This window comes from Ursus maritimus, unplaced genomic scaffold (genome assembly GCF_017311325.1).
Source record: "Ursus maritimus isolate PB19 unplaced genomic scaffold, ASM1731132v1 scaffold_26, whole genome shotgun sequence".
NCBI classification, from domain to species: Eukaryota; Metazoa; Chordata; class Mammalia; order Carnivora; family Ursidae; genus Ursus; species Ursus maritimus.
The window spans coordinates 20,206,991-20,231,326 of NW_024425119.1; the positions used below are offsets into that span (position 1 = coordinate 20,206,991).

The window sequence follows — 24,336 nt, forward strand, 5'->3', positions numbered from 1 at the left end:
CCTTCTAAAACCTCCCTGCTTACATCTAGACGTGATCATTATACCAAGACTGAGTCAATTTGGAAATGGACTGAGAAAGGTACGGTGACACCTGTCTTCGTCTCCCTTACTCTAGTACAGAATAATGCCTTCATAGCATAACATGCCGGAACATTAAAGAATGATATTGGTACTCTATAAACCCTAGATACAAACCTCTAACAGTAACTAACATTTTCTGCAATGTAGCACACTGTGAAGATTAGGGAGGGATTAAGAAGCTGCAATATCCGGGTTGAACCTCAACTCCACTACTTCGTAGCTGTGCGACCTCTATGTACCTGTTTCAGTTTCCTTACTTTCAGAGCAGTGATTTTGCTCCGCGGAGGGACATTTGGCATGTCTGCAGAGGTTTGATACAACTAGGGGGAGGGGTGTGTTTTCGGCATCTAAGGGTCCATGCTAGGGATGCTGCTGGCGTCTTACCACACACAGGAGTCCAGGATCCTTCAGCCCCAAACGCCAATAGCGTCAAGGTTGACAAACACAACCTCTTAAGATAGAGTGATTTAAATGAGCTAATAGTATGTAAAACCTGAAACGGTAAGCACTATCTGTTACTATTACGACTAAGCCTGTGCTAAGAGTTTTGTTTTCTCATTTAATTTACACATCACTCATCGAAGAGGTACCATTGTTACCCCTGCTCCATAGGTAAGGAATCTGAGGCTTGGGAATGGCCAAGTAGGTAACTTGCCCCCCATCAGTTAATCAGTGATTGAACCTGCACTGAGACCCGGGGTTATCTGACAATTCCCATACTTTCAACCCTACCTAAACTGACTCTTAAATATTATATGTAAGTTGGAAACTCTTTGTTAAAGGGAGTCTGCCTTAACTTTCCCTCTTAACTCCCACATTATGCTGTGTCCCAGTAACCTGGATCTGGATAATTCAGCCCCAACTTTTATTTTTCTTCATTATAAAGAGGAACTAACTCCAACAGTGTTAATTCCAATTGCAGAAAACCTGTTTTAGAGGTTCTTCCTTTTCAAGAATTAAAATGGACTTCCTTGTAAATGCCATCCATCGCCTCCAGTTCTATCTTCAGTTGCAGCCTCAAAACGGAAACCACGGAATTTTTAAGGGAGTGAACTACTCTGTACATTAGAATGAGGGAAACACGTGACTATATAGTTGTTCAAAGCCATGGAATGTATATCACCAAGAGTGAACCCTGACATAAACTATGGACTTTGGATGATAATGTTGTTTCATGGATTTTAACAAATGTACCATCTGGTGGCTGACATTGAAACCATCAGGTGTGGGGGCAAGCGGTGTATGGGGAATCACTGTACCTTCCTTTCAATTGGGTTGTAAACCTAAAATTGCTCTAAAAAAATTACGTCTTTAAAAATAAAAGGGTAATCATATTCTCAGAACAGCAATAACAAAATCATGGCATATGTCGTGACAAAGAATATTTGTGCTATTTGGGGGACAAATATAGAAAACGGAACATAGAATTCAGGGCATTTTACAAGGGGGCAGAATTATTTGAAACAATGACTGAAATCTTTGAGAAGACACTAAAGGAAGAGTCCCAGAAATAGAAGCACACTACAATAGTTAGTTTTATTTGTTCAATGGCTCATATTGCAAGCATTATGCCAAGCATGGGCTTTGATTCTGTGAGCCCAGATTCACATATTTAGGAAGATAAAAGCAAACTGTGATCCATGTATATGGATGAAAAACTAAAGGCTCACAGTTAATCACACTGTAGTTTTAAATTTCTACAGCCTAGAAGCCAGAAGTCAGAGATCTTTTAGGTCTTTCTGGATGTCCCACAAGGTATCTGCACTTTTCTTGAGCTGGGCAACCTCATCATCCTTCAGCTTCTGGTTGATCACACTGGTCAAGCCCCGAGCATTCAGGATACACGGAAGGCTCAGGAAGACTTCATTCTCAATGCCATACATCCCCTGACAGAACAAGAGAAACAATTAGTTTAAGAAATGAAATCATAGGGGCGCCTGGGTGGCTCAGTCGGTTAAGAGTCTACCTTTGGCTCAGGTCATGATCCCAGGGTCCTGAGATCAAGCCCCGACTCGGGCTCCTTGCTTAGCGGGGAGCCTGCTTTTCTCTCTGCTCCTCCCCACCCCCTCCAGCTAGTGATTTCTCTCAAATAAATAAAATCTTAAAAAAAAAAAGAAATGAAATCATAGATAAGAATGATCACAGAACCCATGTTTAAACAGAAAGACATGTAGGAAATATAGTAAGCACAAACTCATTCTTTAATTTTCAACACTTACAGGCCCATATTTCCCAAATACTTATATTCTGAATTTGATTTTATACACAGAATATACAAATATACATTATGACAAACTAGAAATTTATAAGAAAGTAGTAAGTTTTTTACTGAACTTATTTATACAACTCTCCCCGCTTAGATATACTTAAATAAAACTAAGTCTCCAAATTAAATTGCATTCCAATGCGTTTTTTAAGGGGCTGCTTTTCATGAAATACTAAATTTCAAAAAATTCTTTAGTTTAGGAGGGATTTTCAGGTGGTGGTTGTCCAACAAGTCCAGAATAAGTAGTTGGAAGCCACTAAAGGCAAGATTTCTGTAACATCCAAGAGTTGCTAAAAAATAGTATAATTTCCAAAACACTTTACCAGTTTCTATAAAGTAATTAATTTATTCACAGGGTCACCTTAACCATACAACTAATTGGGTTATTTAATTATATTAAACAAGTTACTTTAATATATTTTTCAAACTTTTTTTAAAAAGTATATTTATTTTTAGTAATCTCTATAACAAATGTGGGGCTTGAGCTCAGGACCCTGAGATCAAGAGTCACATATTCTTCTGCCTGAGCAAGCCAGGCACCCCTATTTTTTAAACTTTCAATTCCAAAATTTTTGTACATAAACCAAAGTAGAGATAAATAAATTCTAAATATGCACTCCAAGACTGAGCAGTTATCCAATTTTTGCCATACTTATTTTTTGCTATAGTATTTTTTTTTTAAGATTTTATTCATTTATTTGAGAGAGAGAGAGAGAGAGCACAAGCAGGCAGAGCAGCAGGAAGGAGAGGGAGAAACAGGCTCCCCGCTGAGCAGAGACCTGGACATGGGGCTTGATGCCAGGGTCCTAGGATCATGACCTGAGCTAAAGGCAGACACTTGACTAAGCCACCCAGGCGTCCCATTATAGTATTTAAAATAATGAAACCAAAAACACCTGACACCACATTTTACCACCAAATACTTCTGTATCTTTCTCTTTTGCATGTTTCTTTTAATCTACTCCATTTTCCCCTTACATTTTCACCGCTGCCATTGACTTATGGAAAATCAGTTACCTTATACAATGTTTTAATACAATCTTAATTTTATTGGAAAAAAAAAGAATTTCTACTTGTTTCATAGCTTTTTCTTTTAAAGATTTTATTTGCAAGAGAGCATGCTCATGAGCGGGGGGGGGGGGGGGGGACAGGGAGCTGAGCAGGGAGCCCGAATGGGACTTGATCCCAGGACCTCAAGATCATAACCTGAGCTGAAGGCAGACACTTAACTGACTGACCCACCCAGGTGCCCCTGTCTCATAGCTTTTAAATTGAACTAAATTTACTAAGGTTATCAAGTACTGCATCAAAGACAATCTAGAGATTAATATCCCAACTTGAAATAAAACTATTAGACTTATACAAATATATACTTTGAAACTGTGTCAAAAAAGACTCAGTTAATATTTCATTTGCCACAGCATACAAGGGAGAAGAAGGAGAAGTTTCCACAGAACTTTGAGATTCAGAAAAAAAAGTAGACTGAGACCATCTTGTCCTTCTTTAAATCTATTCACAGAATAGAATACTAGAAATTATATTTTTAACGGTTTATCTTACCTTCACCATTGTTGACACTGGATGAATCCTGGATAGATTTTTCAACATGGATTCAATGAGATCAGCCACACTTAATCCAATAGCCCAGTTAGTATATCCTTTTAGCTTGATGACTTCGTAGGCACTAAGAAAGAAAAAAGTCATAAGAGAGATCACTGAAATCAGACTCAATAGTTACTGAAACTGGACTCTTTGGGTTTGACTTCTGCTCTCTTGTTAAACTGTGTAATCTTCAGCAAGACTTTCTTATCTCAGTGTCCTCTTTTGTAAAATGAGGATAGCAATGGTATCTATAAGTTTGTTAAATGAGTTAACATATATGTAAAACATTTACAATTGGAAACACTACCCAGCAGGCTCTATATGAATGCTGTGATAAATTTAAAATGATTACTGAGGGGCCTCTGGGTGGTGCAGTAGGTTAAGCGTCCAACTCTTGGTTTCAGGTCAGGTCATGATCTCAGGGTCTTCAGATAGAGCCCTGCTTTGGACTCGGAGCTCAATAAGAAGTCTGCTGGAGTTTCTCTCTCTCCCTCTGCCCCTTCCCATGCTCATTCTCTCTTTCTAAAATAAATAAGTAAAACTTAAAACAAAATAGCTTACTATATGCATGAATATTATAAAGTCACAGTGGTAAAAATATACTTTTTTCCAACCCATCTTCATATTCATTAACATGAATATTTACGAAGTTATTAATGAAATCAGGAAACAATGAAAATAAAAGGACGTTCACATTCTAAGGACAAAATATACCTTGATTTTGAGGTCCCACTTAACCCCTGTCACCTAAAATATGGTGACCAACTAGCGTAACAGCAGAGGGAAGACCATACCTTGGCCTGGCAATTTTCTGAACATAAATTTTACACCTTGAAACCCACAAAGGCCATGGTCCCTAAGAGGTAGCAGGAGTAACCAAAATGAGAATTTAGGAAATTGGGATTTAATGCAATCACTAGCTAGAAGACCTTGGACAAATTGCATTACCTGACTGAGTCCTAGTTTTCTCATTTGTAAAATAAAGAGATTAAGTTAATGAAATGCTAAGGACCCTTTCACATTTTTAAACAATCTTTTCCTCCATGCACAAGCCAAATTCCAGGAAAAAAAAAAAACACATTACATTTAAACTAAGCAAAACAATTCCATGTTTGAGAAAGTCTTCAAACAATTCTCTGCAAAAAATAGCAGCTGATGTTTACCGACTGCTCACCAGTGTTGTCTGTGTTTTTACTCAATTTTTATAATAATTCTATTACTATATGACTTTAGAGGGGACAAAACTGAGATTCTACTTAAAAGTTAAACGGCTTCTATAAGTGCCAGTGTCATGACTTAAATTCAAGCCCATACTCTTTATTCCACAATGACACCTTATTTAAATAAGCATGAAGGACACAGGATAGAATGGTCAGTAAAGGGGCGCCTGGGTAGCGCAGTCGTTAAAGCGTCTGCCTTCGGCTCAGGGCGTGATCCTGGCGTTATGGGATCGAGCCCCACATCAGGCTCCTCCGCTATGAGCCTGCTTCTTCCTCTCCCACTCCCCCTGCTGTGTTCCCTCTCACACTGGCTGTCTCTCTGTCACATAAATAAATAAAATCTTTAAAAAAAAAAAAAAAAGAATGGTCAGTAAAGAGTGAACAGGAAAAGAGAAAAAAGAGGGTGACATCTTTAGTTGGGTGTGGAAAGGTAAAAACAGCATAGCTGTGACACTTTTAGCAATCAATCAGCAGGTACTCATTTTAGGTAATTATGAGACTAAAAAAGTGTCCAGCTTCTAACCTTATTTATGGATAAGAGGCAATTTGAAAGCCCTTCTCACTTGTTAATTCCATGTTTTGCTCCTGTTCCCTATACAACAGGACTTCTCCAGAAAAACATCTGCTTTCCCTACGGGGGACTTACATGGTACGTTTGACCAGTAGAGTTAGTCTTGTCAGCTTCAGAAGAGAACAGCTTTTTTTTTTAAATATTTTTTTAAATTTTTTTTAAATATTTTATTTATTTATTTGGGAGAGAGTGAGAGAGAATGAGAGAGAGCATGAGTCTGAGGAGAGGGAGAGGCAGACTCCCCACTAAGCAGGGAACCCAATGTGGGGCTCGATCCCAGGACCCTGAGATCATGACCTGAACCGAAGGCAGACACATAACGGACTGAGCCACCCAGGAGTCCCACATGTTTACTATATTAAGAGCTTACCTGAGCAGGCAGTCATGGAAATTGTTGACAATTTTATCTCGATAAAATTAATCACCTTAAGCCCCCTTCCACTTACCTTTCCACCACCATCTTATGCACTTCCTTCCAATTTTCACTGTCATTGTCTGTTCCCATTTCTGGATTCAATTCCTGAAGAGAAACGCCTGCCACGTTCACTCCACTCCACACAGCCACTGGAGAAAAAAGATAAACATGTCATATATTTCTGACACTATTTTTAAAAATCTTATTCTTAGTTCCGATTTCACCTCTGAGGCTAGTTACTGAATACCTGCTGGAGTTGCTCCAAAGACAACTGACCCAAGTCTACTTTCCCCTGAAGGGGGACATGTGCTTTCCAACAGCCACAGAGCTGACATTTTAACTGTCAACCATTTTGGAGCAAAACGGAATTGCTGTGTCGTATTTACGGAGAATATGAAAATTCCTTGCCTCCCTCTAGGTTCGTGAAATCACAAGGGCTTCTAGTTCAGGACTACCTTAAACTTTTGATTTGAGAATTTTTAACTTTAGTCCTACTTATTTTTCTTATATAAAACCCTTTCTTCTGGAGTGAATTTTAAAAAAAAATATTCCAGGGTAAGGTCCAAATATACTCCAGTTATCTCTTTTCATGCCCCAAGTCTGGTCTAGCTCTCAAAACAAACTCCACGTAACAACCACAGTGAATTTTTCTGGTGTTAACTGTACCCAACATTTCCTTCCAAGAACGCCTCCAGAGGCACAGCAAAGTGCTCTCTACCATCAACCGTATCTTTTGGAGGGACTGATGCATCCGAACATTCTTACTTATTCTTAACACCTTCTAATCCAGCCAAAAGCATATATTGAAGATGCAGGTATACAGAAATGAGTAAGGGCATGTTCTGTGCTGTGGATGAGTTCAGAATATGCTGGGAGAAACAGGCAAAGGAAACTCAAGCAATAGGATGAACCACCACAGAGGTATGGAGAAAGCATAATAAAACATAAGTTAAGAATCTACTTAAATTAGGGGCAAAGAGCTGTCAGAAAAGGCTACCAAAAAATAGGCATTTGAACTGGACCTTGAAAAATTAGTATGGTCCTCAGGGACCTTTGGAGGAGAGCACCATAAACTCAGAATAGGAGCAAAAGCATGGGGTAACGTCTAGTACGGCTGAAACCAGCTACTATGGGCAAAGCTGGCTGTGGCCACGTAAGACTCCCTTGTAAGTCCACAACTTTTGAGAATTCAGGCTAATTGTTGAGAAAACTAGGGTACTCTCATGGCTTTTGATGAAACTATGAAATCTACATAATCATGCCAGGGTTGAGCATGATTTAATTCTCTTTCATTTCATGTATGCAATACAGGTCAATGTGGAAATAGGGGAAAAGGTGTTTTGGAAAAAAATGACACAGTAATGAGTGAACAGACGACTGGACAGGAGTCTGAAGACATGATTCTGGTTGTAGTTGTGCCACTAATTAGCTAAGGATCTTGAACAAGCCACTAGCCACTATGCCTACTTTGCCTCACTTTTTTCATTATAATGCAAGCCTTAAATTAGAGGACACATAATATCGCCTTCAGATCTGTGGTTCTAATAACTGTACAACTGTAATTCACTAGCATTGACTGACCTTTCACTATACACTAGACATTGTGATAGTTTTTTATATAGGACACAAATTCAAACAAATCCTTGGATATTAGGAACTCTTGAATGATATGGTACAATGTGCCTGAAAAAAAAATTTGCATCATTATATGAAAAAGGACAAATGCAATGGTTGTAAGACCAAAGTCTTATACCATAGCAAACTCTCTACTAAAATCACATTACACACTCTCACTGAATTCAAAAGAATATTGGCATCTAAACCTTTTAGGGAGAAATACCTCCTTGCATATAGGGCAGATGTGAATTTAGTAAAATGAAGATTATCACTAATATTGAAGTGTTCTGGATAATTAAGAGTTTTACACCATTAGCCTATTCAGTGTATTTTTTTTTTTAAGATTTTATTTATTTATTTGACAGAGAGAGAGAGATAGCCAGCGAGAGAGGGAACACAAGCAGGGGGAGTGGGAGAGGAAGAAGCAGGCTTCCAGCGGAGGAGCCTGATGCGGGGCTCGATCCCAGAACGCCGGGATCACGCCCTGAGCAGAAGGCAGATGCTTAACGACTGAGCCACCTAGGCGCCCCTATTCAGTGTATTTTAATTTAATAAATAAGCTTAAGAGTTATAAGATACAATCAGAATTGTTCATAAATGTTATTACATAAAATTGGAACAGAAATATTATTTTTTAAAAAATTTCTTTAAAGTTTATTTTTTTAGTAATCTCTACACCCAACATGGGGCTTGAACTCAGGACAAGATCAAGAGGTACATGCTCTTCTGACTGAGCCAGCCAGGTGCACGTGGAACAGAAATATTAACTTAAATGAAAAGAGAGACATTAACTTGAATAAATGGTGTTTTAACTGTTTCTTTTCTTTTTAAAAGATTTTATTTATTTATTAGAGAGGGAAAGTGGGGAGGGTGGAGCAGAGGGAGAGGGAGAAGCAGGCTACCTGCTGAGGACACAGCCCAACCCGGGGCTCCATCCCATAACCCTGAGATCATGACCTGAGCGGAAATGAAGAGTCGGATGGTTCATCAACTGAGCCAGCCAGGGCCCCTTAACTGGTTCAAAACAAAGCGTTATAAAAGCAACAGAAGTGCAGTATAACTTTAATGTTGGTCTTTTTACGGTGATTAATTTATGTCCAACAATTCCATTTAAATTCCTAAAGAAATTCAAGATATTTACCAAATGGGCTCTTACTACTTAAATGATCTATAGTTACTAATGGTTTATTAACAAACAGATTTCATTTACTTTATTTATCTATTTTTTTTTCTTAAGTAGGCTCCATGGCCAATATGGGGCTTTAACTCACAACCCTGAGATCAAGAGTCAGACGGATGCCCTACCAACTGAGCCAGCCAGGTGCCCCCAAATCCGATCTCATATAAAGCAAGACTTATTTTACACTATAGAATAGCAGATATGGTTATGAAAAAACTTTTGTTACCCGAATTTATTCCCACTTCAATAAACATGATGGACATAATACCTATGTGCCCTGGAAAGACCTAGAAGCAGAGATACACCAGGAGCACGAGCACATCTATGTCCAGATCTTGGTTTCTAAACACCATTCCCCTTAGAAGGAAATGGGGCTCACTGGAGAAAGAGGTGTTTCTAGTGCAGGGAAATGGAAAGTATAACACCAATATGGCACAACTTTATTGTTCCAAAGACAAGGGCTCAAAAATGTTGGGACATGTCAAAAAGACACAGGAACAAGTCTGAAGAGCCTGTTACTTGCCAAATCCGGGAAAATTTCTGCATTACAAAGATAGGTAAAAGAACATTTGTGGAATAAATTAAAAATCTGAGTGCATATTGATATAAATAAGCACATCAATGGGGAAGAGAAAGCTCTCTTTTACAGCAGAATACAATAGATATAGAAGAAATGACTGAGTATTGTGTCTGACAGCTATCATAGTAATAATTTATTTAATCAAGAATTATCAATGGATACTAAACTTAGCAGGCAAAAAATTGATGAGGACTATATACATATTTACCTACTATCAAAGTATTCTCCCCCAAATTGCTTATTTGTAATATATGTGAAAATAATACAAAAATAAAATTAAAATTAAAAAAGTTCAGAATGACAAGAATACCATAAATACAAATTAGAATATTATGGGGTTTTTTTCCTTTACCACTTGAGTCGCCATGTTCTCCCAAAATCCATCCGTGGCAGCTGCTGGGATGAATGCCAAGTTTTTCAGCCATAAGATAGCGAAATCTAGCAGAATCCAGATTACACCCACTTCCAATCACACGGTGCTTGGGTAGTCCACTTAGTTTCCAGGTAACATATGTGAGAATATCCACTAAAATGTTCAGAAATAATATATGTGAGTAAATCAAAACTGGTTTCAACTGCTATGTCAATTAGCTTGTGTCCTAGCTTCTTCCTCCCCAACTTTTCCAGTCTGAGATGCAGCCGGAAAGACGTGAATACTTTCAACGTTCAGAGATAATGGAGGTAAGGAGAACCGATTGTCACATAAGTTCCTTCTGATTGTAATGTTCCATGATGGTAACGATTATCATCATAACCCAAAGCCATGGGTTACTCAATTACTGAGGCATACTACTATAAATGTTCCTGGGCACAAGATACTGTGCAGTAAGCAACTGTGATAATACAAGAGATTTACATTTTGCAGTATTTAATGAAACGTTAATGAAAGGACCTCTAAGATAGAACCTTCATTGTGGTGTGGCACGCCCTGAGACTTTAAAGAGTAAAACTCGCTGGTCTAGACAGGATCACAGCACTTACAGGCTAACCCATCAAAAGGAGAAAATGCACACGCAAGAAAGGCGAGAGGTTAATCTTGCAGTCTCCACGCTGGTTAAGATATTTTAAGGTCATTTTGGACTGGGTATCATAAACCTCTTCCTTGGCAACTTTGGTTCCATGGGTGTGACTCCCTGGAGAGTTGAGACTTTGAAGCTATACCTGGAAAGTTGTATGATGAGCTAATGACGTGCGTCTCAGGCATGGGACACGGCAACTTCCTATGTGCCAGCTATTTGTCACTCTTGTTCCAAGTCTATCTGTCACTATGTATTTACAAGAAGTTTTATATACAAGACTGAGCTATTTCGTAACCCCCAATCCAGGATTGCAGAGAATACTACTAAAATAATCTGTCTTTGCTGACTTCCAATAAGGGAACCAAACTATAAGGATCCCCCTGGTTCTTACTCACAATCTTCCTCTATGTGAAGCGTCAGAGACAATCAGTTCTACCAGTTTATCAATTATCCACTATGCTCACCAATAACAGTCTGTTTGGTGGCAAATTATAGACAAGCAAGTGTGAAACAGAGTGTGAATTCTGACTGTTTTGGTTAAATAATACAATTCTTTCTAACCAGAAGCTTTAATGTTTATTCTGCAAATGCCGATTTAGCAAAAAAAGCAACTTTTCAGTTATAGTATTTGGCATTAGCATGTTATCTGTCCTTCGATACAGTTATTTCTATCTTTCAAACCGGACTGATTCACGGCTTTTAAACTATTCTCAAATTCAACGCCCCTAGAATACACTTTTTGGCTAACAGAAGATCAAAAGTGCTACAGTGTTTCTTACAAACTGAAGCCACATTTAAATGTTTCATTACACATCCCCGGATAATCTTCCTAGAAAATTAAAAAAGCTTGTAGGCTCTACAACAAACTGATGAAACATACAGTTGCAACTGTTTTTATATATAACTCTTCTCACACTTTTAAGCATTTGGCCCAGGGACTCTGCCATTTGTTTTGCAAACACCACTCTTCTGCGGCCAATAACAGAAGACACAAGAATTGCTTCAGCTAGTAAATCCTAGAATGGATTCTTTAAACGCCGAACAACAAAATAAAACAGACACCCAAAGCATTTAACTTCACAGGAGCAAACCTTAAGATAATTCTTGTTAATAAAATACCTGGGTTGGAAACCACAATTATGATACAATCAGGACTGTACTTGACTATCTGCGGAATAATGAATTTGAAGACATTAACATTCCTCTGCACCAGATTGAGCCGGCTCTCTCCCTCCTGCTGGCGGACTCCGGCAGTCACCACCACGATCTTTGAATTGGCAGTCACAGAGTAATCTTGAAGGAGAGGGGGGAAAAGGTACTTTAAATACAATTCTTCATCAAAATATATCATCTATGGTATGCTCCAGAAACCTAAACATCCATAAGCTTCTAGAACTTGCATAAGCATCACATACTACAAGAACTACTTATGTAAGAACTACGTATCCAAGAATTCCCTGTTAGAAGGTTTTGAAGTACAACACTCTTCTCAAGAGAAATGGCTTCTTCCTTTTTGAGTTACACAGAAATAATCCAACCATAAAACTGGCTCAGAGAATGGACCAAGGAAATAAAGAAGGCCCTAAATTATGTTTCTGGCTAATAAATTCAAAACGCTATTGATTTTAGAATATTCGATTGCTAGTAATTTGACAGTGAGTCCAAAGTCCAGCAGGCACCCCTCCAACTAAAAAAAAAGGACTTGAGGACCCTTCTAGGCTTGTAATGTTAATCCAATCCATGAAGGGGAAGGAAGGCACAGAAGTTTGTTCTTGGCTAGAAACTCATTTCTAATACTCAATATTTTAAGGAAGCCTATTCACTTTTAGCAATTGAGTTTCTCTGAAGAATATTTTTTCCTCAAGGAAATGTGTCACTTCCCAAATATAGACATTATGACCTGACGTGATCATCAGACGCAATAGCTATGGGTGAGTCACACAGTAAACTGTACTGCTATGTGACTTTTGAATAGTTATTCGTACCTTTTATCAGTGTTACGGGGAAGACCTACAATTCATAGGTTCATTGTGAAATGGGGTAAAATGTGACATTCAAAAATTTCGCAGTACCCAGAATGCGAATAATTCAATGAATAACAGCCGGTAGTAGTAGTAATTATTCTGAGGTCCACATTGCTATCTTTAGACACAGGCCTGCTATGCTGGTAGCATCAGAGCATAAATGGGCCCATCCAGAACAGAGACAGCTAGAACATGAATCTTATTTCGTTTCTTCAAAGCACTCAAATTACTCTGTGCAAATATTTTTGGGGGTCTAAAACACTCCTGCTCTCAGACACATGTAAAAGCATTATGATACAATTTCCTAAAATATTATGTGTCAAATGTGTGGAAGTCATGTGGGAAGTTTATAGGGGTAATACTTGCGTCTGTCCTCAAGGATGAATTGGAGGCAGAAGGAAAGAAAAACCGTGAACCCAGACTCGTCGGGACTGAAGACTAATTTTGTATCAGAACGGGGGCATCTATTATTAGATCACTCTGGGCGTGAAATGTAACTACCTTTATCTGCCACGATTTTAGGTGTCTGAAGAAATAAGCTCCCATGTTGCAGATCCATCATTTCTCCTTTGAGTTTATCTTCCAAAACATCCACAAGGGCAAGTTCGTCAGCCAGAGACTAGAAATACAAGAACAGGGGTTAGTGCCCTACATTACTCTAGGGCACCTCAGCTCATAACCAACAGAGACCCTTTATTTATTTATTTTTTTAAGTGGTCTCCATGCCCAGGACAGGGCTCGAACTCATGACCCTGACATCAGGACCCGAGCTGAGACCAAGAGTCAGATGCTCAACCGACTGAGCTACCCAGGCACCCCCAAAACGCAGACCCTTTAAATGGCTAAGCACCAAGGGTCTAAAAACGTTGAGAATTTTACCATGGAGTTAGGTGTGCTCTATAAGCAACGGCATGAGAAAGTCTTGAATGAACTATTAATATTTAATACACTGATTTTGCTCAATTTCACCTTCTAGTATTCAACTAGGATTCAATGAGCATGACACAAATCACTTTAAGAGTATGTAGACAAAGATTCCTCATGAAACCAGCAGCTCAACAGTGGTCTCAGGATATACAAGTCTTCCCATTAATGAGTGGCGGTGAAGATTCACCCAGAATCAACCTTGGGCAGCGTCCATCCCTGAAATCACCTCTAGTTTGGAGGGTTTCTCAGAGGGCAGATTGGGTTTAAACCGCCAACAGTTTGAGCACATAGTAGGATTTGAAGCCCCATCTGAAGCCTGAAGTCCTCAGGTTGGACTGAACCAATTCGCATGTCTTGATGGGGGAAAAGGAAGGAGTATCTTATGGATGGTGGGGTCCAGGACTAGCAGATTCTCCTGTGATCAACCCAAGTCTCCGAGCTCTCTTGTTTTCTACTGCAGTTGTCATCCTCTGCCACTCATTCAAAATAGAAGTCTAAATCAACAATTATTTAATCTCGATCTAGAATAATAATTTTACATATTCTAGAAAATGTCTTATTATGTACCATGTTTTATGTTTGTATGTTCTCTTTATCCCTACATGAAGAGGGAGATAAAACAAAGCCTCGAGTTCTCCCTTCATCAGTCATGTACAGTGCTCTCTTTAGCAAGTACTTGAACTCTTCTCATAAAAATAAGGGGTGGGGAGTAGGCTGTCAGACTAGATGCATCCAAACCTTTCAGCTTTCAAATTCTGTTATCTTATGGAAACCCATAATTTGCAAAATTTATAAAAAGTAGTTACCCCTCTCATTGAAATATCACTCAGGTCCTTGCCTTTACTGTTTTTAGGGCTATCAGCAAAATAATTAGCTTAATAGGATATTATCAATACTGACACCCACTTAAAAATGAGGATACCTCTCCTAAGGACAGTGTGATCAGCTACATAGGAGAGGAGGGTTGATGGGGAAAGGGTAGGTAATTGGGTTCAGAAGGCACTTTGAAGGAAAAGGTATAGTAGCCTAGGGTGTAACAGGAGGTATCTGGAAGGCACTGACCAGCAGAGGGAGAAGCCAGTAAGAAAACCTGACCCACTTCAGTTTGCCAGCCGAAGCAGATCCCGCTCCCTGTAGGAGCCAAGGGATGAGCACTGTCCAGACCTCGAATCCCAGCGGATTGCTGGTCTCAAGAAGTGAGTTACAATAGGCTTGCTTGTGAGTTCCTGAGACTCGAGCCTCCAAATGTGCTCGCTCTTCCAAGCAACAGACTGACTTGCAAACTTCTGCAATGACCATTCTGGGAGTTGGGGATTACTTAGCAACTGTTTCCTCATTCCCACACCTAGCAAATACTGGCATGAAGTTTCACAAGTGTTATTTAGAAACATGTTCCGATACTTTTTAAATGGTTTGGTTCCTCTGCAGCCTCTGACAAGATCACACAAACCTTGTGTTTTTTAAACCCTAAATTAGTACATTATAACTTAGCAATAGCCATCATGTTCCATCAAGGTACCCAGCACTAGGAATATCACTTTTATTTTAGTCACATAACATGTGTGCAGCTAAAGTCGGCCTGGCAAAACAGTTTCAGGCTGAAGTGGAAAAGGATGTCACAGGATCTGAGATCCTGTCTTTTGTTTCAGCCAGTGGGTGTGGAGAATTGGCTGACAAGTGCACCCTCAGCTGGCAAGGAAGGAAGAGATCCAACACTTGAAAAAAATAACTGTAGCACTGAATTTAGCTGCATCTGCAGGACTGAATACCCTCCAAGAGTGGAGGCAGGCAACAGAGAAGATGTGTGACTAAGTGTCAGCACCGTTGTTTGACTGAAATAAATCTCCTTCTGTATTCCTACACAGGTTTCCCCCACTATCCTAAAGTAGAATGTTCCCACCAAACCTTTTGTAAGCAGAAATGGCATAAAGCAGAAGCGGCTATTACCATTAATCTATACAGGAAATTTCTGATAATGCTCAGATCCCAATAACCTCTCTTAGGCTTTTCTTTTTTCTTTTTTAAATAGTATTATGTTTTTAATTTCAAATTCCACATGTTCACTGCTGATATCACAGGAAAGCAAACTAACTTTTTTTTTAAGATTTTATTTATCTGACAGAGAGAGCACAAGCAGGGGGAGCGGGAGAGGGAGAAGCAGGCTCCCCACTGAGCAGGAAGCCCTATGCGGGGCTCAATTCCAGGACCCCGGGGTTATGACCTGAGCCAAAGGCAGATGCTTAACCGACTGAGCCACCCACGTGCCCCTCCCTTAGGCTTCTCCGATACCTTAAGACACATCTTGCTAACAGATACACAAAATAAACTGAGGTAAAGCCCAGATGCTCTCACAGTGCAAAGCTCCTGCAGCCTCATGCCCAGATGCCGAGTGTGCGCAGTTACTTCCTGCGGAAGGAGTCTGGTGGGGCCACTCTCACTGCTTGGGATGTGTGCTGCCTCTACAACAAAATAAACTCTGGCTGCTTTTCGCTTTTTACCCTTTTGAGGTCAAAGGGAAAATACTCTTGGGATTTCTTTTGGTTAGCAAAAATAGCTACTAATGAGGGGTCTCCAGTAAAAGCAAAGTAGCAGAACATGAACTTTCGAAAAGCAGGGAATACCTGTATTGTAAAGCCTGTGAATCCACTTACGCTGTAAACAGCAAGACTTAATTGCTGTCCTTCCTGCTTAAGAACAAGGTCAGGTAGAAGGCAAGAACATCACTGCTGAACACAACAAAAATATCTTTTAATCTAAAGTCCTATGTGGACCAGAGGTGGCCCTATTTGCCTCCTGACCTTCTTAGCCAATGAATTACTGCCACTGACGTCTTAGCATTTGATCGTTGCATTGTTATATTCAAGTGTTTCATCTGCATGAAATTTTGTGGGAGGAAAAGGCATAACTTTTTCCAAATAATGAACTAAATGGACAAGCGCCTTTTATTCAGTGATGTGCGGAATGCCACTTCAATCGTATTATTAAATACCGTTTGGGCCTTTTTCTGGGCTTTCAGTCCATTTTATTAATCTGTCAATTCTTGTGCAAAGACAATTCTTGTACAAAGTACTTCACAATCGGTCTGTAGTCACACTGCTCCAAAGAAACTTCTTAGGCTGTGCCTGTACTGCAAGAACATGGCTAGTTGACCTAAGTGAGGACAGAGACTCAAAGACAGCTGGACACAGAGGCCCAAGGGGGTATGATAACCCTGCATGGAAGCTCTGCAAACCCTGACCACGTGATGAGCCCCCTCTTGACAGCTAAAATGCAGAGCCTGTGGTGGGTAGCAGGGCAGGAGTCATACTTGGCAATAGAAGCCAGGAGAAAGGAAAGGCTATGATCAAAATTTGACAAAATGTAAGAGATTATTAGAAATAGCAGAAGCATTTATTTATGTAACACATACTTATTACTAAGTGTGCCAGACATTCTACTGATTAGGTACATAGTAATGAACAAATTTGGCAAAGTCCCTTTTCTCATGGAATGTCCCAGAAAGGGCACAGGAATTAAGTGAACCATTTCAGATGATTTCTGACAGCGGCAGCGCTACAAAGACCACAAGGCAGGGTGATGTTAAAGTTCCTGGGAAGGACGTTTACTTGGAGGGTCAGCGACTGCCTGCCTACAAAGGCATGATATGAAAGAGGAAGAGGTCAACTCTGACGGTCTAGGGTAGAACATCCCAGGTGAAAGAAAATGTAAGGAAGGGGGTTTTAAGCAGAAATGAGCTAGGTATTTTGAAGGAGGGCAGATGGGAACAATAAAGTCAGAGATGGTAAAGATGGGGCTGGCACTATGGGAATGGCGCCCCCTGGAGTCGTGCACTGCACCGTCTTGCTCTGAGATAGGCAGGGAGACATCCGTGACATCTCAGATTTTGATGTACAAATACAGTCTATGTGTCCTGTGAAACCACTGGCAAGTTTAAGCACAGAAGCAACCATTTTTATCAAAGCTTACTACGGTTCATATGAAGGCAATGAGGTTGGGGAGAGTGGGCAAGAGAAGCGAAGGATAAATTGAGTTTTTGTAGTGATGGGACATTGTACTAGGGGCCTCAGCTGCTTTCTCATGTCTGGTGAAGGTCCAGTCCCCCTCAACCTCTCTGATGCCCCAGCTCGGCTCACTTCCTGGGGAGAAAGCAATGTGTACTCCCTGTAAAGCATACCAGTCCAGCGATGGGCTCCAAGACTGTTACTAGCTCTGTGTGATCTTCACCAAGTGGCTTAACCTTTCTAGTCTGTTTCTTTCCAACAGTAAAATATAGATGACAATATCCCACCAGCTTTTGGGAAGGAGTAAGTGGAGTAATATATAAACCCCCAGCAGAGTAGGGCACTGTTATTTTCTTTCTTCTATGAAACTAACAGGGTTTATAATCCCCAAATATTAATAATAATTTTGAAGCACTTTAATCTTCACCCATTAAAATAAGATTTAAATATTTTTAATTAGTAAAATGGTCTTTGAGCAAGGCAGTCATTCCCTCCCGGCATCTAAATTGGAAGATTCCTACTGCGTTAGCAGCAGGGTCTCTTCTCTCCAGCACTTGAATTGGGCCAAAGTATTACATAACATGAGTACAGCCACAAGTTTATTTACCAAAAACGATTTTAAGTTAACAGTGAAAACCATAGAGGAACTCCTTATAGAATCATGCTAACTCAGATGTACTTTCCTGAAATGTCTGAGATTAGCAGGAGAAAAGAAATATCTTTAGCTAGTATTTCACTAATACCTTGATGTTTTTAACTGCCTAAATACCCGTTTAGAATAAAAAGAAACTGGAGCCAATATAGTTAAGGGTTCAGAGCCTGGGTTCAGAACACAGCTCTACTGGGGCGCCTTGCTGGCTCCGGTGGTAGAGCACACAACGCTCATCTCGGGGTGGAGAGTTCGAGCCCCACACTGGGGGTAGAGTTTACTTTAAAAAAAAAATTAAAAAACAAAAAACAAAAACACAGCTCTACCACTTCAGCTGTGTGACTGTGGGCAGGCTGCTTAATCTCTTTACACCTCAGCCACCTCATCTGAAAATAGGATATGAACACTTCCCACTCCGAGGTTGTTGTTTAAAATGAAGGCTTTTATTAAAACACTTCCACCGTGGTGTACGTTCAATGAATGTTTAAAAAAAAAAGTAAGCTTATTTTTCATTTTCATTGGCATGAACGTGAGCACTAAATTATGATTCCTTAAATTCCCTGTGATTTGGGAAGCAGCTATTATAAATAAGCACCTAGTCGATCCTAGCTAGAAAAAAAAATGCGGAAGAGTAAAACTTCCATCAGTGTGTACTACATATTTTAGTTGATTTCTCTGATAGCTTCTTCTCAGTAAGGACTTAAAATCTGTTCCTTGAGAATCTGAACTCTGCTAACAGAAACATGCTTGGTGAGGCGTTATTCAGGCGGCCTTCAGATACGGCACAAAGGGGCAGTGTCCTCTACCAAAGGCAAAGCAGCGATTTTTTTTTTTAGGGGGGGGCAGGGTTCCTACATTTAAGGCAGCCCTCAAAAAGATCAAGGAATCAATTCAGTGAGGTAAATAATAAAGGGCCTCTTTCCTCCAAAGTCCTTGGAGACTAAAAAAAGCTACGGCCTGACCTACATGGGTGTATACAGAAGGCAAGCCGGAAGTCTGTGGAGGTATACAGGGAACAAGTCTGCAGAGTGGAAGGTGCTAACAGCAGGACATCAGGACTGTATCTCCCGAAGCTGAGAACTGTGCTGATTATGCGAGAATTTATGTCCGATTAGGAAACGTACTCGGAAGGACTTAGAAGGTCATTTCCACAACCTTGCAGAGCCCTTGTGCAGATTATTTATTAATTACAGAGGGTAAAGAGACCTTTGCAGTGGAGAAATCCTGCACTCATCACTTCAACCCAGGGAGTCTTGGGCACTATCAGGAATAAGAAAAAGTTGAACGCTGCGTGTCCCCTGATGTGATGCCACTGCCTAGTCATAACCCCACCCCAACATTTAACCTGAACCTAATTACAAGGAAACATCAGACCAACATAAATTGAGGGACATTCTACATCAACTGACTTGCACTCTACAAAAATGTCAATGACGGGAGAGACAAAGAAAGCTGAGTAACAGCTCCAGATTAAAGAAGAATGAAAGGCACACAAGTATATAAAAGATATGATTTTGGATTGGGGTGGAAACAGATATAAGAAACTATGAAACAGTTGGGAGAATTTTAACTCTAAGTATTATATATTAGATAATAGTATTGTATCAATGTTAACTTCCTCAACTATAGTAATTCTATTGTGGTCATATAGCAAGAGTGTTCTCAGTAAATACATGCTTATGTACTTAAACGGTGAAGTGTGATGATGTCTATAATTTATTTAAAATTGTTCAGGAAACGGGGTGCCTGGGTAGCTCGATTGGTTAAGCGTCTGCCTTTGGCTCAGGTCATGATCTCGGGGTGCTGGGATCGAGCCCTGTGTTAGGCTCCCTGCTCAGCAGGGAGTCTGCTTCTGCTTCTCCCTCTACCCTTGCCCCTGCCCCCAGCTTGCATGCTCTTTCTCTCTCTCTTACTCCTGACCGCGCACACGTGCTCTCTAATAAATAAATAAATAAATAAAATCTTTTAAAAAGTAAAATAAAAAAAATTGTTTAGGAAAGCAAAATCTTTTAAAGATACGATAAAATTCTGAAGTGCCTAAAGAGACTGTATACATAAACTGAAATTATCATGTCTGGTGCTCTTGAAATGTACCTTTCCCAGAATGCTGATGGCACACGCCATACCAACTTGTCCAACACCCACTACAGTGATCTTATTGTTTGGGATGGCTGCCTCTTCTTCTGCAACTGGTGCAATCAGTTTTTCCTTAAGAGTTGCCATTGTGCCCTGTAAGAAAAGAACCAAAACATTATACATACACCCACATATAAAACCCAAATGGGAATAATCCACAAAATGTTACTGTTGCAATTTTGAACTACAGCACAGCTGAAAATGAGCCTAATGATATTCTCCAACACAAAATATATTTTAAAGAACCATGTAACCCACTTAATGGAGAATTTAATTAAAACAAAAACTTCCATGAAGGCATTAGAATTTGGGTTCTTAAGCCTAGGATTCTGTGCTTGTATTTAACAAGTTATAACAATTTTGTCTTGTGGCTCTTCATTTGTTGGCTGAAAGACATGAATATTTACATTTAGATTAGCCCATCTGTTTCCATTCCCCTCATCAAGAACTTATATGTAACTATGCAAACTAAACCAGGGCCCTGTACTAATCCATATTTAAGCTCAGTCTAAAAGAGTTAATAGCCAGTTATGAATATAATTTCTACTACTCATGGTTACCATTATCACTCTTTGAAGATAAGAACCGGTTCTTCTACTTTAAGTCTGACTTAAAACCTGTCACAGTGTACTGGACATACAATGTATACTTCATAAATACAGTGACATGAAAATGGTGATGAATGTTGAAGCAAAATCTTCAGAAATATTACTCTAAATTCCATTTAGTGCCCCTTGGAAGCTAACTGGAAGGTGGGCACGCACTTAATACACTTTCCTTTCAGGGAGTCACATTAGGAGAATATCAGCCTTTGAATCAGTTTCTTTCCAGCCATTAAAAAAAAAAAAAAAAAAAAAAAAAAGGAAGAAAAGAGAACCTGTTGGAAACCATTCCATATCGTAACACCATATTTATCTGTGCCATCAGATAATCAGGTGCATTTTCTGGATAACTAAAATGGCAAACATTACTGAAATTGTGAAAGAACCTTCACAATTCCATGGGAATTTAGTACACAAAACATACTGCCCTGTCTTCTAATACAGAGAGGGTACAAGTCAAAATTAGGCCCTTTCTTCCCATGCAAGTATCACTTAGAATTGTCAACCATTATTATTCTAGTTTTCCCTTTACTTTTTATGCTAGACTGTCCCATCCACAGCCACTGTACCTATTTCAAACTGTACCCTGCTTTCTACTCTACTTTTTCTTTCTCATCTGCAGTGGATTAAGTAACAGAAGTTTACTAGTTTAGGAGCTGTATATGTTAAGTAAGAGCTGGGACAGCTTTAAATCGGAATAAAGTACTTGAATTTGGACACAACTGTGTACCAACTGTTTTGTTCTATAGCTATTTTTCCACCAAAAAATACTGCGCCCTCCCCCATCTGTAGAACTAAATTTAGAGATTACTTTGCAGAGTACATCTGCAGTCTTCTCACCAACGCTAAAGAAAAAAAAAAAATCGGCAGCCTGGTCTGCCCCCACAAACGGCCTGACAAAGAAAATTCCCACACGTCCTGCATTCTGAGCAGCACTGAAAGGCTGCACCTTCTCTTGCTGAGCAGACACACAAACTACGTATTTTTTTCTCCATGAAGTCTAGTCGCCAGCTGGTTTAAGATCCTCACAGATAGAATCCAGTAAGCAGTGGAAAACAAAAATCCAGAAATGGTCGCTATATACAGATTAGTGGTTCGCACGGACCTTCTAAAGTAATTTTGGAAACTTCAGAAACCACAGGTAAAGGCTCAGGCCAGTACATATTTTCTTTCAGATCCTGATGAAGAAAAGTGCTTTAAATTTTTTTTTCCATAACAGAAGAAATTAGAAGAAAATGTTTTCTATTATATATGCGGGACTGTGCCACGATCTGAGTGGTGGCTGCAGACGAAAAGACTGGAAAACAAGGCCAAATCTCCGATTCTTGGTCCTTTCCAGCCCCCTTCGGTCCAGCGCCCCCTCCTGGGGGAAGGGAGGGAGACCCCCCGCCTCCCTGCGGATGTGAATCATTAGAAATGAGCCAAAGAACCAGGGCCTGAAGTTCAGGAACAAAGACCCTCTTTGCTGAGTACCTCTCGATTTTTAACCTTTTAAAAAGCCAGGTTTGCCATCTAATTCCTCCGCTAACCAAGTGCCAGCTCTCCCGCTCTCCTCGGCCCCTAACTGCAGCTGGGCCGCTCGCCGCCCACAGGCCATCTTTCTCTGCCAACTCGGGCAGCCGAGAGCAGCAGGTCACAAGGGAGGGCAGCCACCACTATCTCCCAGGAGAAGGTCTCTAGGGAAAATTCCAGACCTTCCTTACTCTCAACATCCAAAGCTGGCCAAGTAAACAAAGCACCCGAAGCATCAAGAGGCCAGAAAAGTACAGGCCTCTATCTCCAAGAAGGCCTGCATCCGTAGCCGGGCGAAAACTGGAGTGCAGGGCCAAACCTGCAGATCATCCTTTACCCGCAGCCCCGCAGAAGCAGGGGCACTTGTCCATTACGGTGGTAGTAGATTCCAAAACCCAGGTTCGAGATCAGACAGCCCTCACATGGTACTTGGTTCCCTCTCGCGCCCCTAGTTCCTCAATTCCTCAAGCACGTGTCCGGGGTCCGGCCAGCAGGCACTGGGGACTGGGGGGGGGGGTGATGCGGCCGCCATAAACCCATCAAGGACATGCAGAACCCCGGTTTTAGCTGCAAATGCAACAAGTCTCTCCCCTGATACAGCATAGGCTGGAGGCGAGCTCTGTGGCGGTGAGGACAAGGGCTGAGGCTCAGTGGCAGCCCCTTCGCTCCTTCGGTTCCCCAGCGGAGGGCACGGCCTGCCGCCCCAAACCCTAGCGGTGAGTCAAGGCCCGCGTCCGGATGCTCGGGGCTAAAGGCCCCAGAAAGCAGAAGTCCCTCGATCCTTTCCCCAGTGTCGCTACGCAAAGACTCCCCTGCACGTCCCACCCGGGTGTCCGCGAACCCGGATTCAGGGGCCTGGGCGGAAACCTACCAGAGAGAAGCGGCTGTAAGAGTCGCGCGAAGAAGACAATGTTAGCTGCGTGCGTCTCCTCCGGCGCAGGATCTGCAAGGAGAGAGGAGGAGGCGGGGCCCACCCGCTCCGCAGCCTCTTAGTTTCCTCTATTGTGATTGGAAACCCAATCGCCGCCTACCCCTCCCCTCGGCTCGCTCAATCCCCTTCAAGGACAAGAGCTCTAGTGTGCACACGCTCTCTCCCTCCCCACCGGAGGAGGTCACCTTCTGATGGCAAAGGCGGTCTCTGCTCTGCAGCCTCTCAGGGCTTACAGACTTCAACACAGGCCCCGTTATTTCTAAAACTTAACCATCTTTGGCTGTTTCGGACTCTCTTTCTCTCGTTTGGATACATTTAGTTCAAATAGAAATAAATTTTATTTTGCATTCCAGGTCAACCTTAGAGGACCAATGTTCTTAGCCAAGATGTTGGTGGCATGTTACCTTGGCATAGTACTGGTGCTTCTGAATGTTTTGAAAAATAAAACCGAATTTTCAATTTTTACCACCTTGGTTATAAAGTTCATTTGGTACAGTGATTCCGTCCCCCGCCCCCTTAATTCAGCAAACCCCCGTTGATTTCCTACTAGCTGTCTCACAAGATCAGTGAGGCCTAGTGCCTGCCTTCCGAAGTTTGTCTACAAATCTGTATGCTCTCAAGGACAGGCTTTGCCCTCCAGGAGAGATAATGGGGTAAGATGCGTTCGTTCTCTCTGTCAGTCTCTGAGCAACTCCAAGGCTGAAAGTTATCATTCATCCGTGGGCTTTTAACACCCAGCCCAGTGCCTAGTACAATACAGTGTTGGTGAATGAATGATTAAGCAGTGGGAGGCATCTTGAACATTCAGCTTCACTTGGGTTGTGTATGTGTTTGTTTGTTTTAATTAAAATACTTTCAGGAAGAGCAAACACCTTGGATGTGAAAGGAAGTTTTTTTATGTCTGTTTTTATGTCAATGATTCTTCATCCTCTAATTGCTGCTTTCATTTCATTTTTGTGCCAGCCAGGCAGTGAAGGTACAAAGATGAATATAACGCTCTGCC

At 40.8% G+C, this 24,336-nt stretch overlaps 1 protein-coding gene across 1 annotated transcript; it reads right to left on the reverse strand.

The window, feature by feature from the left end:
* Positions 1 to 1,598: 1,598 nt before the first annotated feature.
* Positions 1,599 to 23,430, reverse strand: LDHB (lactate dehydrogenase B). The gene is made up of 8 exons (XM_008693114.2): positions 23,274 to 23,430; positions 20,247 to 20,381; positions 13,077 to 13,194; positions 11,671 to 11,844; positions 9,885 to 10,058; positions 6,187 to 6,304; positions 3,908 to 4,031; positions 1,599 to 1,967 (listed from the first exon to the last, which is right to left on the reverse strand). Exons 2-8 carry the CDS (start codon positions 20,373 to 20,375, stop codon positions 1,800 to 1,802), a joined length of 1,005 nt encoding a protein of 334 aa, XP_008691336.1. The 5' UTR covers positions 20,376 to 20,381; positions 23,274 to 23,430; the 3' UTR covers positions 1,599 to 1,799.
* Positions 23,431 to 24,336: the final 906 nt, after the last annotated feature.

What these genes read in the sequence shown, in the direction of transcription:
- LDHB (XM_008693114.2), bottom strand. Translation starts at nt 20,375, where the DNA reads ATGGCAACTCTTAAGGAAAAACTGATTGCACCAGTTGCAGAAGAAGAG. An exon ending in CCATCAGCATTCTGGGAAAG is followed by an intron (nt 13,195 to 20,246) that starts GTACATTTCAAG and finishes TTGTATTTCTAG; the next exon opens with TCTCTGGCTGACGAACTTGC. An exon ending in TAAAATCGTGGCAGATAAAG is followed by an intron (nt 11,845 to 13,076) that starts GTAGTTACATTT and finishes CTCTCCTTCAAG; the next exon opens with ATTACTCTGTGACTGCCAAT.